The 15074-nt window shown below is 35.2% G+C and overlaps 1 protein-coding gene across 2 annotated transcripts in view; it reads left to right on the top strand.

The window, feature by feature from the left end:
• LOC144970014 (mitochondrial 2-oxoglutarate/malate carrier protein-like) overlaps nucleotides 1–15074 on the top strand; it is a 32395-nt gene that overhangs the window by 15518 nt on the left and 1803 nt on the right. For both annotated transcript variants that reach the window (XM_078909182.1, XM_078909179.1), the window contains exons 6-8: nucleotides 10091–10181; nucleotides 12125–12215; nucleotides 14592–14743. In XM_078909182.1, the coding sequence (XP_078765308.1) occupies nucleotides 10091–10181; nucleotides 12125–12215; nucleotides 14592–14743 (334 nt within the window). The remainder of the gene's footprint in view (nucleotides 1–10090; nucleotides 10182–12124; nucleotides 12216–14591; nucleotides 14744–15074) is intronic.

Raw genomic sequence — 15074 nt, 5'->3', positions numbered from 1 at the left:
AAAAAAACCTTTTATGCAGAGGGATCTTATTAATGGTTTAAAGAAACAAATACAAACAAATCCAAGAACAATTAGCGAAATAAAAAAATAAAAAAAATATAAAAAAATAATTCTAACAAACCCCCCCCCCCCCACACACACACACATATACACACTTACTCAAATAAGAAAAAAGACAAAGAAAAACAAAACAAAATTAACAAAAAATAATTAACTAAAAAAACAAAAAAACAAAACAAAAAAACCAAACAAAAGACAAAAATCACAAAAACAAAACAGAACAGAACAGTATACAGAACACAACAAGATATCACAGAACTAAGGAATCTGAACTGCTTTTGTAATTGTGTTGTGAAACTCTTACCAGACATTGTGTGTGTGTGTGATGCTATTCTTTATGTAATAAATAATAACGTGAAGTTGAATGTAAGCTTCAATTTAATTACAAAAACAGATCAAAAGAATGTTTCGGGTTTCCCCTTTATCAACAAAACAGGATGAATGAAACACCATGATATTTCCTGCCAACCAATGTTTTGTTTATTCATCTTAACTACGCCACTACCACATCATCTCATTCATCTCTGGTGTTTCATTCATCCTGTTTTGTTGATAAAGGGGAAACCTGAAACGTTCATTTGATCTGTTTTTGTAATTAAATTGAAGCTTACATTCAACTTCACGTTATTATTTATTTCTTCGAGCTTCGAGCAGCAACATTTACATTATTCTTTATGTAAGAAACTATCGAGTCTCTCTACAACACTGTATAGTCTAATACGCTGCTTTTGTAATTGTGTTGTGAAACTCATACCGAGACATTTATGTTGTGTGTAAGACTATTCTTTTATGTTAGAAATTATATGGTCTTTCTTTGGCCGTTAACAGTAAATCATCTTTGTTGATCACGAAGTTCCCCTACTATAATTATCAGAAGGAGCAAAATTTTATTTTTATTATTTGGTGTTTCTCTATTATTTATCATGCTTTGTTTAAAGATGTTGTCCTTTTAAAAAAATTGTATTTGTAGACCTAGAAAGGAAAAGGAGAGTGGGGTGTGTCATAGCATATGTTGATGTGGTAATATATATATATATACACATAGGTTTAGATGTGTTATTTGTCAGTCTGTGTTGTTGGAAGATATGGAGATCCCAGTTTACCACACTGGTAAAAAAATTCTGAAATTGTGTGTTTGATATTATGCCATTTTATATTATATTGCACATAGAAAATTACAAGAAAAAAAAATATCATCCAAGAAAAATCAGCCTTTATTGTCTGAAATTGCATCAAACTGTAATTGGAGAGGGACAAACTCTTTTGGAAGACTCTTGTCTTGTCCTTTGTAAAATCTGCTGTGTCTGGTATAGGGAATGAGATTAGCGGAAGAGTAGCGTCCCTTGATAGGAAGTCACGAGCGGAAAAGTTATTAGAGAGAGAACGTCATGTCGTTTGTGCGGCATGAGACACTTCACCGAAAGCGAGGACGAGAGAGACGCTGTAAGATGACGTCCAATCAAGGGACGCTACTCTTCCGCTAATCTCATTCCCTATTGCATCATACACATCATTTTCTGAATTTTCCAAAAATCTTAAGTCCGTACCTGTATCCTCAATCTATACAGTGGCAGCCAGTTTCTGAAATTGTAACTCCAATCTTTGAATGACAAGAACAAAGAAACTTACATAAACAATATGCATTGTGTGGATCAGACCTATTTATCATTTTCTTTTCTTCTTGTTTTAATTAGTCTTGTGATTTTGTGTTTTGTTGGCTTTCCTTATAGATAGTGTGTGTTTTAGTTCTAAAATCATGTCCTAACCGACTCGAATAGGGGTGATATATAATAATATGTGTGGAAGGACAACTGTGGGCCTAGATAGAGAGTGTGTGCTTTAGTTCTAAAATCATGTCCTAACCGACTCGAATAGGGGTGATATATAATATATGTGGATGGACAACTGTGGGCCTAGAGAGTGTGTGCTTTAGTTCTAAAATCATGTCCTAAATGATTCGAATAAGGGTGATATATAATGTGTGTGGATGGACAACTGTGGGCCTAGAGAGTGTGTGCTTTAGTTCTAAAATCATGTCCTAACTGACTCGAATAGGGGTGATATAATGTGTGTGGTGGACGACTGTGGGCCTAGAGAGTGTGTGCTTTAGTTCTAAAATCATGTCCTAACTGACTCGAATAGGGGTGATATAATGTGTGTGGATGGACGACTGTGGGCCTAGAGAGTGTGTGCTTTAGTTCTAAAATCATGTCCTAAATGATTCCAATAGGGGTGATATAATGTGTGGATGGACAACTGTGGGCCGAGAGAGTGTGTGCTTTAGTTCTAAAATCATGTCCTAAATGATTCCAATAGGGTGTGATATAATGTGTGTGGATGGACAACTGTGGGCCTAGAGAGTGTGTGCTTTAGTTCTAAAATCATGTCCTAAATGATTCCAATAGGGGTGATATATAATGTGTGTGGATGGACAACTGTGGGCCTAGAGAGTGTGTGCTTTAGTTCTAAAATCATGTCCTAAATGATTCCAATAGGGGTGATATAATGTGTGTGGATGGACAACTGTGGGCCTAGAGAGTGTGTGCTTTAGTTCTAAAATCATGTCCTAAATGATTCGAATGGGGGTGATATAATGTGTGTGGATGGACAACTGTGGGCCTAGAGAGTGTGTGCTTTAGTTCTAAAATCATGTCCTAAATGATTCCAATAGGGGTGATATAATGTGTGTGGATGGACAACTGTGGGCCTAGAGAGTGTGTGCTTTAGTTCTAAAATCATGTCCTAAATGATTCCAATAGGGGTGATATAATGTGTGTGGATGGACAACTGTGGGCCTAGAGAGTGTGTGCTTTAGTTCTAAAATCATGTCCTAAATGATTCCAATAGGGGTGATATAATGTGTGTGGATGGACAACTGTGGGCCTAGAGAGTGTGTGCTTTAGTTCTAAAATCATGTCCTAAATGATTCCAATAGGGGTGATATAATGTGTGTGGATGGACAACTGTGGGCCTAGAGAGTGTGTGCTTTAGTTCTAAAATCATGTCCTAAATGATTCCAATAGGGGTGATATAATGTGTGTGGATGGACAACTGTGGGCCTAGAGAGTGTGTGCTTTAGTTCTAAAATCATGTCCTAAATGATTCCAATAGGGTGATATAATGTGTGTGGATGGACAACTGTGGGCCTAGAGAGTGTGTGCTTTAGTTCTAAAATCATGTCCTAAATGATTCCAATAGGGGTGATATAATGTGTGTGGATGGACAACTGTGGGCCTAGAGAGTGTGTGCTTTAGTTCTAAAATCATGTCCTAAATGATTCCAATAGGGGTGATATAATGTGTGTGGATGGACAACTGTGGGCCTAGAGAGTGTGTGCTTTAGTTCTAAAATCATGTCCTAAATGATTCCAATAGGGGTGATATAATGTGTGTGGATGGACAACTGTGGGCCTAGAGAGTGTGTGCTTTAGTTCTAAAATCATGTCCTAAATGATTCCAATAGGGGTGATATAATGTGTGTGGATGGACAACTGTGGGCCTAGAGAGTGTGTGCTTTAGTTCTAAAATCATGTCCTAAATGATTCCAATAGGGGTGATATAATGTGTGTGGATGGACAACTGTGGGCCTAGAGAGTGTGTGCTTTAGTTCTAAAATCATGTCCTAAATGATTCCAATAGGGGTGATATAATGTGTGTGGATGGACAACTGTGGGCCTAGAGAGTGTGTGCTTTAGTTCTAAAATCATGTCCTAAATGATTCCAATAGGGGTGATATAATGTGTGTGGATGGACAACTGTGGGCCTAGAGAGTGTGTGCTTTAGTTCTAAAATCATGTCCTAAATGATTCCAATAGGGGTGATATATAATGTGTGTGGATGGACAACTGTGGGCCTAGAGAGTGTGTGCTTTAGTTCTAAAATCATGTCCTAAATGATTCCAATAGGGTGTATAATGTGTGTGGATGGACAACTGTGGGCCGAGAGAGTGTGTGCTTTAGTTCTAAAATCATGTCCTAAATGATTCCAATAGGGGTGATATAATGTGTGTGGATGGACAACTGTGGGCCTAGAGAGTGTGTGCTTTAGTTCTAAAATCATGTCCTAAATGATTCCAATAGGGGTGATATATAATGTGTGTGGATGGACAACTGTGGGCCTAGAGAGTGTGTGCTTTAGTTCTAAAATCATGTCCTAAATGATTTCAATAGGTGTGATATAATGTGTGTGGATGGACAACTGTGGGCCTAGAGAGTGTGTGCTTTAGTTCTAAAATCATGTCCTAACCGACTCGAATAGGGGTGATATAATGTGTGTGGATGGACAACTGTGGGCTGTTGACCACTTTTACCTTTTTTTTTTTCCTACTAATTTTTACAAACCAATCAAAATGTGGCAAATGAAAATCAGACCTTTGGTTGATTGCATCACAACGTAACTGGCCAAAGTGCAGAGATTGACCACTTTGGTTTTCTGATCATTTGTGTATGACACCGAAAACATAAGACCTGACAAAACTCCTGGTAAAGTCGGGATCATCCCATTTTATTAGGTCAAATCCCAGGTCAGAGGTCCACACTTTTCAATGGTTCCCCTTCCTTGTGGCTTAAAAAATACACAAACAAACATTTAAAATGTCCAGGTATGATATGATCATTTGAACCTCTCTCCTGGCTTTGCTGTCCATTCCATCAACAAACATTTAAAATGTCCAGGTATGATATGATCATTTGAACCTCTCTCCTGGCTTTGCTGTCCATTCCATCAACAAACATTTAAAATGTCCAGGTATGATATGATCATTTGAACCTCTCCTGGCTTTGCTGTCCATTCCATCAAGATTTACCTCCATTGCCTTTAGCTTTTTTTGTTTTTGTTTTATCAATCGGAATCTGATCCAAGCAGACAAACACACCCCCCCCCCCTTCCCCCCCACCCTCCCTTCCCCACTGATTTGAGATGTTAAATCATCACATCATACCTTTTCAAAAAAATATGAAGAAATTGTTTTTAATAAAATTCTTCTCTTTCTAAGATATTTTTTTTTTAGCTTAATTAGACATTTATTATTATTTTATTTTTTACAGACATCATAAAATCGTTTTTATATGTTTCATAAAAATGAATAGAATTGATCTTTGGGTTTTAAGTGTATATACGTCAAATTAATAATAATAATAATAATAATAATAATAATAATAATAATAATAATAATAATCATAATACTTTATTGCATCCCAAAAAGGAATTTTTTTGTACAGACGTGTTATAATTTATACAATAAGATAAAAATACAATGGAAATAGGATGTATATATAAAAAAAGGAGCAGCTCTATAACCAGAGCTGCGCTTTATAATATGAATAATTTCAACACTGTAAAATAGTTAAAACTGTCACTATAAATTGAAAATTGAAAAGATTGCAAAACAAATAAATTAATAAATGAATATTTATATTTTTAAAAAGTAAAAATGAGAAATAATTATATAAAATGATTATTGCTTGTTATTATAGAGCCTAATACTGGACGGCAGAAAAGATTTTCGGTGTCTCTCTGTTTTCGTTGAAATAGAGAAAGGGCGACCACTTCTTTCTGACATAATAATTGATGGTCTTAGTGGATGATACTGGTCATTTAATATTTTAGTTATTTTATTTATACAAAATTTCTCGTATAAAAGATCTACATCGTCAACATCATTTATATAGCGTTTAATGGATTTTTTAATATTTGAATTTATTTTGTTCCTTTCCACTGCTAAGCAATTGCCTCCCCAAGCTGTTATACAAAATGACAAAACACTTTCGATTACTGGTCTATAAAATAATATGCAGAGGGTTTTATCTATTCTAAACTGAGAGAGTTTTGATAAAAAATATGTACGTCTGCACATCTTATGCCTAATTATCTTCAAGTGTTCATCCCACTTGAGCCTGTCATCAATCGTTACACCAAGGTATTTGTAGTGAGGAACTCGCTGGACCAATTGGTCCTTTAATTTTAACGGTTCTATCGGTTCCTTCACTCTCCTAAAGTCAATCACTAGCTCCTTTGTCTTGCTTATGTTAAGCTCTAGGTGGTGGGCATCACACCAAGACACAAATCTATCAATTTCTTGCCTATAAGCCACTTCGTTGCCATTTGTTATGAGGCCTTGAAGAGCGGTGTCATCTGCAAACTTTATTAAAGGTACACTCAGGTTTTGACTTCTACAGTCATTCGTGTATATTGTGAATAATACAGGAGACAATACACAACCTTGAGGAGCACCAGTATTTGTAGTTATACAGGAAGATTTGTTTTGTCCTAATTGAACATATTGTGCTCTCTCCGTAAGAAATTCGAGCACCCAAGCAATTATATACTTGTTTAAATTCAGACTAGTCAATTTTTGAACAACCAACTGAGGTTGCATTGTATTGAACGCTGAAGAAAAATCTGCAAAAAGCAATCTGCAATAGCTCCTAGCGTGATCTAGATGCCTGTAGATGTTGTTTGTAAACAGCAAAATGGCATCCTCTACGCCACGTCCTGGTTTGTAAGCAAATTGATGACTATCACTCAATGGCATAAACTGATTCCTAATTTTAACAAGAACAAGTTTTTCTAAAGATTTCATGACTATTGAAGTCAGTGCAACAGGTCTGAGATCGTTCATAGTTTCAAGTTTTTCTTTTTTTGGAACAGGAATAATTTTTGAAGTTTTCCAAATTTCAGGGATCGAAACGCATTGGAGGGACCAGTTAAAAATATGTGTATAAATGGGGGAAAGCTGATGGGCACATTCTTTTAATAATTTTCCTTTCAATCCATCCGGCCCAGCAGCCTTCCTCTCGTTTAGTTTCGAAAATACGAATCTCGTTTCCTCTTCACTGACCTCAAAAGTCATTTCATCTTCCAAAGCCCTGTCTAATTTATGTTTTTCATTTTCAATATCAAATTTGTTTGCTGTGTCGAAACGTGAATAAAATTTATTTAAAGTTTCAATTTCGATATCTTCTGGTATAATTGTGGGCTTTGGATTATAGTTAACAGCAGTTTTAAGCCCCCGCCACGTGTCCCGTATATCCCCAGAAGAAAAGCATTTTTCAATTTTATTTTTGTACTTGTCTCTACAACTAGATATTACCCTCTTTATCTCTTTTTGTTTTGTTTTCAGATCTTTTTGTTTCCACTAGTAAAGAGAGTTTTCTTTTGGTTCAATAAAAGTTTTAGATCTTTTGTTATCCAAGGCTTGTTGTTAGGATAATATTTTATTTCTTTTTTACAAGACACTAGCTGTTCACAGAATTTTAAATACTCACTCACACAGTCATTCAGCTCATCAACACTATCACATGATTCGATAAAAACATTCCAGTCAGTGCATTCAAAACAACCACGCAAATCTTCACACACACTTCCGTTCCAGATCTGTACACTTTTCTTTACTGGTTTTACACGTTTAAAAACAGGGCGGTAGGTGGGGAGTAGCAAGAGCATGCAGTGGTCAGATAAACCTAATGGGGCACGGGGTAAACATTTATAACTATTTTTAATATTACACAGGAATAAATCTAATGTTTTTTTGTCCCTTGTCTCGCAGTCCACGTATTGATGAAGTCCCGGGAGAGTAAAATCGTTACATTGGTTAAAATCGCCAGTGACCATCAATACGGCATCGGGTGACTTAATTTGAATGTCCTGTATTTCTTTCCTCAAAATATTTTTCGCTGTGGTGTTGTCTGATGATGGTGGAATGTAGACGTTGATGATGATGACATGAGTATATTCCCGGGGTAGATAATATGGTCGTGACGAAACAGTAATAAATTCAATATAATCGTCACAATACATGTTCTTTATCTGACAGTTATTGGGGTGGCACCATTTGTTGTTAATATATGTGCACACCCCACCCCCAGTTCGTTTATTTACATTAGTCCGATCTCCTCGAAATAGTGAATATTGTTCAATATCAAAACATGATGATGGTATGTGAGGAGATAGCCAAGTCTCTGTTAACGCTATTATGGAGGCTTGACGATAGTCACTATTAAAACGACACAGTGAAAACAGTTCATCAATTTTATTTTTCAGTGATCTTACATTACCTGTCACTACACAGGGTAAAAATGGACGAAAAGGCCGTCTGTTAAATTTTGTTTTTATTCCTCCTTTTCTCCCCCTCTTTCTTACTTTAATAAACGATGTGTCAATAGTGGGTGGTGGGGGTGACACGGGTTGGAGGGATCGGAGAGTCTCTGGAGTATAAGTTATCGATAGGCTTTTGGCAGCAAAATTACAGGCTAAAACACCATTTATGCTTATAAATATACTAATAAATATAAAAATCAGGAACAATATATACTTCACATCCATTTTGAATAAAAATTAGGCGTAAATTCCGACGATTGAATGATAAATGAATAAAAATATGTGTAGAAAATAGGTAAACATTCACAACACGTCTATTGTCGCCGGAAGCCAGCGCCATCGAATTGCTTGATTGGTCAAAAATGCCTTTTCTGTTTTTCTGATGCCGGAGAGGTTGTATATGATTAAGTGTGTGATACAGAAAAAGCAATACAAAAATACATTTTACAAATCATCCTAAAGAATAAATTTTCCAGAAGGGAAGATTTTTTTGGGGGAATGAATTTTTATTAAAATGATTTTTTTCTTTATTTTATCATTTCACAACTTATCGCATTAAAAAATTTTGCACTTGTTTCTTGCTCTACAATTTTTGGCTTTCATATTTTGATGAACCATTTCTTGGTGACCGGTCCAGTGTTTATCAGATTCCCACACATGTCCCTATTGTCAACAAGATCGATAGTTTTGTTTTTAGCTCAAAATTAATGTTTAGAAAATAGAGAGAGTGTATTTGTTTTGTTATTGTTATTTATTATTATTGTCATTATTTTAAAAAGTTGTAGATTATGTTGCTCTGTCCATTATTTTCCTTAACTATTTAATACTTTTAATGGGTAATGAACAAAAATTGGATATAAAAGCTTTGGAAGAAAAAAACCCAACAAAATACCAAGCACAAAAATTTTTGTGCTCAAAACCCTTCTTCAGCGAATAACTAAAGCAATAGAAATGTAAATACATCACTTAATACTTAATACATCATGCATTCTTGGCATACATTTACATTTTGGAATACTGGAGTTTCTTGAGGCGACCTCGATTCTTTATTTGGGGAGTAAGCGTGTAGTAAGTGTCTGTGCACAAGCATAGTCGTTCTGGAGTCCGTTTATTGTCGATTGTACAACTGTCTTTTTTAAAATCAATTTTTTTAGATATATACAATACTAGTCCTTGCATTAACTGATGATGAAACATACGCTGTTGCGTAGACAGATGTCGTAAAACTAGATTTTAAAAATGAAAAGTTATGCAAATTGGTTTATTTTTTTGTTTTATTTATTTTGTTGCTCCATATCAGTTTTTTTTTTTTTTTTAGTTTATCTTTGGTTATTGTGGGATTATTTTATTTTATTTCTACATTTTCTCTGGTTTTTTTATTTATTAATTATTTTTTTTAAATATCTTTTTCATTTAAGAAATATCATGTTTAATTGTCAATGGTTTATAATGCCTCTAACAATAGCCTGTTAGTTAATAAATTTGTTTGTATTTCAATTTTAAAATAAATCAAGATACTTCAATAAAAATAATTGGAGGGAATAAAGTAGATAAAACATAAATGGAAAGCAAAGGGAGAACTGAAAATAAAAGGAAGACGATTTAATAACAATTAATAAAATACAGGAAAAAGAGAATGACTGACATGTACTATAGGGAATGAGATTAGCGGAAGAGTAGCATCCCTTGATTGGACGTCACCCATAATCTGTGACGTCACTGGTGGAAAAGTTATTAGAGAGAGAACGTTCTGTTGGTTGTGTGTATGCGTCTCTCGTCCTCATTCCGCTAGGAATAAAATAAAACTGTTTTGGTGTGTTCTGATCCCCCAGTCTGGTGATTTCAGTGTCTCGGGGATCTGATATTTGGAAATTAATTTTGAGATTATATTGATATTTCTATCGAGTTTATTTTCTTCTTCATATTTTATATAGTAAACCTTTAGATCAAAGAAGAGGCTACAAAAATGTATTTGACGCATTGGGAAGAATTGTGAAAGAGGAAGGCGTCTTGACTCTATGGAGGGTGAGTGTTGGAATCCTAAACATTCTTTTTATTACTCACATAAATGTGTCAATGCATGACATAATCAGTCGGAAGGTGAAAATTTTGGATTTGAAAGAATATACTCCCCAGAGCATTTTGATCTTATTTAAAGTAAATCGGGTGATTTTTTAATGAAGTTATGGTCCGAAGTATGGGAAAGGTATCCAGCAACTTTCTCAAATTTCATACTTTTTCGTCTTGACTATCTGTAAAAAATTATTTCAAAGTGAAATTAAGCTTTGATATTTCCCGAAGATGTACAAAAAGTGTTGATTTTATCATTTATGACAAGAACTCATTTTTGATAAAACTTTGACCTTCTAACTAAACTTGGCAATATCTCAGTTCAAACCTTTTCACCACCCGACTGATTATGTCATTCATTGTAACAAATGTGACTGAAACATTGGAGAAAGGGCAGTTGTATAAGACAGAAATGCTGAATTGATTTAGTGCCAATGGATTACAAGAAAAAATGTCATCCTTCTTCGACGTCCAGTGAATTCTAAAAGAGTTTAACGATAGCATCGGCTACGATTTCAATTTCAAATCGCAATTTCTTTAATTTATAAAAATTTAAACTAAAATATTTTTTTGTAAAGGAGACGTAATTATTGCACTTTTTTTCATTATTAAATTTTTATGTGAATTTTACATTTTTGTCAACTTTCTCGAACTTATTTAAGATTCTGACATGTAAAGTAGTTGTGCAGCTTGTTCATTTTATCATTTGGCTGCGATGTGGATGAAACCATCCATGCATTAGCGACTGTGATGCAGACAAATTCATCTACTATTGATGTCCTTTCAATCTCCTTTCAATGTGCTTTTGATTGTTTACCTCAAAAAACTTCTGGCAGTTTTTTTTTTGGTTTGTTTTCATAATGCCTGTCAATGTAAATGTTGCTCAAAGCTCGAAGAAATAAATAGCAATGTGAAATTGAATATAAGCTTCAATTTGATATATGAAAACAGATAATATGGACGTTTCAGGTTTCCCAATTATCAACAAAATGGGATGAATGATACACTCCAGACGAATGAGATAATGTGGTAGTGACAACGCCTCTACTACATTATCCTGTCTGGTTGGGGTACCTGACCTCCCATAGTGGGCAGGGAGTTACTTACTGTGTCTTCTATCCCCCTATATCTGTTTTCCAACTTGCTTTCTGTCTTTGTCTTGGAATGAGAATACTTGGTTTTGTCCTAGTCCTGGCCGGATACCCTGGCTGAGAGGGAAACAGTCAAATGTAGAGTTAGTTTTGGGAGATGTTATTTTTTTCCCTTGTAGATCATCTCTCTTTATGCACTATTATATTTTATGATTTGTAAAACATTTGAGTGTATTCCTCTTAGCTTGGACCTGTGCTTGTGTTTGGTCAGACTTTTAGTGATCTCAAACTAAGTACTTTGATAGAGTGCTCTTGGAATCTACACCTGTTTCTTATTTGAACTGATTCCCCTTTGTCTTACCTTTTCTTGGGTGCCTTTGATTGTAATTCTAGTAACTTTTTACTATCCAATTTTCTTCTTTTTACTGGTGCTGATATGACCGTAATGTGTTGCAAGCGCCGTAAAACCCTTAAAAGCAAAAACAAATATTATTCTGTCTGATGTCTATATTCCTTCATGGAATGCCTAGGTGACGATATCTTATGATGTTGCAGAAGGGCATAATTTTCTTTCTTTTTTTAAAGAGTATCTCCATTACAATAATGAGCCCATAACAATTCGGGTTGCAAGACCTGCAAATAAATACATGCCAGTTTCATGCTTTTTCATGGTTTGCGAGTAGTAGAAGAAATTGTGTGGTTTTTTTTTTTGTTTTAAAAAAAAAATGATATACTTTTCAAAGGCTGCTGAATAAGATTCATTTCATTTTAAATTATCAAAACCCTTTTTTCTTTTGTTTATATTAGGGCTGCGTCCCAACAATTGGTCGTGCTATGGTTGTCAATGCTGCCCAGCTAGCCTCATATTCACAAGCCAAACAGAATTTAATCAGCACAGGTGAGGACAGTTTCTGCAATAGGATTTTGTAGTTAATAGTAAAACCCAAAAAACCCAAAAAAAAACAACAATTATTTTTGCCTTATTTTTTTTTTTTTTCATGATAAAAAACGATAGTCACTACAGTCCAGTCCAGATAATTCGAAATCTGATTAACCGAATTTCTTTTAAATCGAAGAAAATACGATGTAATGAATTATTTTCTTCTTTTTCTATATAAAATATTCATGGTTAATTCGAATTCGAACAGTCGTTATTCTCTTTATTCGAAGTGCAAGTGCTTGCCCATCACTAAAAAAAAAAACTCTGGAAGGTCATAACGAACTGCCTGTCCTCCGTATCCACCCTCCCACGCGTTTTAATGACTGAGCTGACTAATAATAATAATAACTAGACCCCTGAGGCATGTAATGGCGTGTTGTTCCCTCTCCGTCCCATCCGCCCTCTCTCTTCTTTCTCCAAATTGACCAGCTGTCTCGCGTCATCCCTCTCTCCTTCTCGCGCTCTCATCACTAAGACTAACTTGTGGTCTGCTGGCCGCTGGCTAACAAAGGGGGTTGGTTATAAATAGATTTAACACACAGTGATAACCACAAGCTGACCAATACACGGCACGAACAATCATAGGCCACACCCCACTCCACGCGTTTCTCTTTCTCTTCTGTGCTGTCTTTCTTTATTGATCGATGGATCTAGATCTAGAAGTAGAGGGCCTATACAGCATGCAGTGTTAACTACTACTCTGTGCTATTGTGTAGCTTGTAAGTAAGGGCCAGGGCACGGCTTGGCCAGGGCCAAAGCATACGTGTACAACAAGGGTACAACAATGTGTAGTCTGTCTTTCTTTGTTGTACAACTTGGCTTTCTACTCAAGCAGTGTAAATGGTAAGAGGGAAACCCCCTTTTGTCAGGGGAGGTAACTGAGTAATATAACCCTGATACCTGGAGTCAGGTTTAGTTACTGGGTGGGGATCCTGACCTCCCATAGCGGGCAGGGGGGTACATACTGTGTCTTCTATCCCCTTATATCTGTTTTCCAACATGCTTTCTGTCTTTGTCTTGGAATGAGATTACTTGGTTTTGTCCTGGCACTGGCCGGAATCCTAGCTGGGAGGGAAACAGTCAAATCCATAGTTATTGTTTTGGGAGATGATATTTTTTTCCTTGTAAATCATCTCTCTGTTATGCATTATTATTTTTATTTTGAATGTATAATGTAAGCATTTGAGTGTGTTCCTCTTTGTTGGATTTTGTGCTTGTGTCTGGATGAGACTTTTAGGTGATTTTAAACTTAAGTACATTGGTGGTATGCTCTTGGAATTTATATCTGATCCCTATTTCTTCTCAGTTCCCATTTGTCTTACTTTTTCTTGGGTGCTTTAATTGTAATTCTAGAACTTTTTACTATCCCATTTTCTTCCTTTTTACTGGCGCTGATATAACCTAAATGTGTTGCAAGCGCCGTAAAACCCTTAAAAACAAAAACAAAACAAACAGGTTTAGTTATTTCCCTTGTTTGGAGACAAATCGAATTCTGATAAATAGAAGTCATTTGCTTTTCCCACCCAATTCGAATTATCAGGACTGCACTGTATTTAATAATAATAACCCGGTTTTCAGGCTTTGCTTGTACTGGTTTATTAAGGAGAGTTGGTTATAAGGTGAAGTGGCCACGTGGTGGTGGGTTCGGGGAAGGGGACTTGCACTGAAATAATGGATACTAAGCTGCCAAAAGCTGTGGATTGTAACAAGTGATAAACAAAAATGAATAGAATATCTCATCTTCAAAAAAGTGTTTAGTACAAAATACCCAACACAGAACCTTTGTGGCTGACTACCTGTTAAAATTGTTGTCTCTGTCGTAAAAAGTTTTCAATATAATTTTACCTAACAGGCGTCGTGTCTTGTCCTACATGTTAAGTGTTGCTGCTGGTTAGAGATCCCTTATAAAGCCCTTTGAGCACATTTAGTGGATATTGCACTATATAAATGATCACATTAAAAACAAAAGTTCACCTTGTCAATTTGAAGTGATACTAAGCTGCTAGAAGCTGTGAACTGTAAAAAGTAATAAACGAAAATTAATATAACATCTTCAAAGAAGAACAAAATACCAAACACAGAACATTTCGGACTTAAAACCCTTCTTCAGCTTATAACAAATCATCAGAATATTTCTCAACTGTCAATCTGGGTTTTTTTTAGTAATGTATTTGTGTTTTTGTTGTTTTTTTATTGTTGGCCGAAGAAGGGTTTTGAGCCCGAATATTTCCATGTTTTGGTATTTAGTTCTTTTTTTTTTTTAAGCTGTTTTATTAATTTTTGTTTATTACTTTTCATCATCAATTTAATAATCCTTCGACATTATCCTGACAGGGTATTTCCATGATGGTTTGTTCCTGCATTTCTGTGCGAGTATGATCAGTGGTCTCATCACAACGGCAGCTTCCATGCCCGTTGACATTGTCAAAACAAGAATACAGAATATGAAGTACATCGATGGAAAACCAGAATACAGAGGCATTGGGGTGTGTAAACGTTTTGTCTTCATTTGCTGTTGTTATTCGTAGTTCTCAGACCTGTAAAATGTCTGACCGTTGTCGGATATCCGACAATATGGTCACAATATTGTTATTCTTTTCATTATCATTTTTTAAATGATAATAATAATAATAATAATAATGATGATGATGATGATGATGATAATAAATAATAAATAATAATAATAATAATAATAATAATAATAATAATAATAATCTGGCACTCTGCAAGATTTGCCAAAGACACACTGATTTAAAAGAATTGTCATTTAAGGTGAAGTTGTTGATCTCTCTCTGTGTCTCTGTCTCTCTCTCTCTC

Source organism: Berghia stephanieae, chromosome 4, assembly GCF_034508935.2.
Source record: "Berghia stephanieae isolate SIO BIC M18660-M18661 chromosome 4, UCSD_Bste_1.3, whole genome shotgun sequence".
Lineage (NCBI taxonomy): Eukaryota > Metazoa > Mollusca > Gastropoda > Nudibranchia > Aeolidiidae > Berghia > Berghia stephanieae.
Note: the sequence above shows the minus strand (reverse complement) of the source record. Positions and strands in the feature narration are given on the sequence as shown.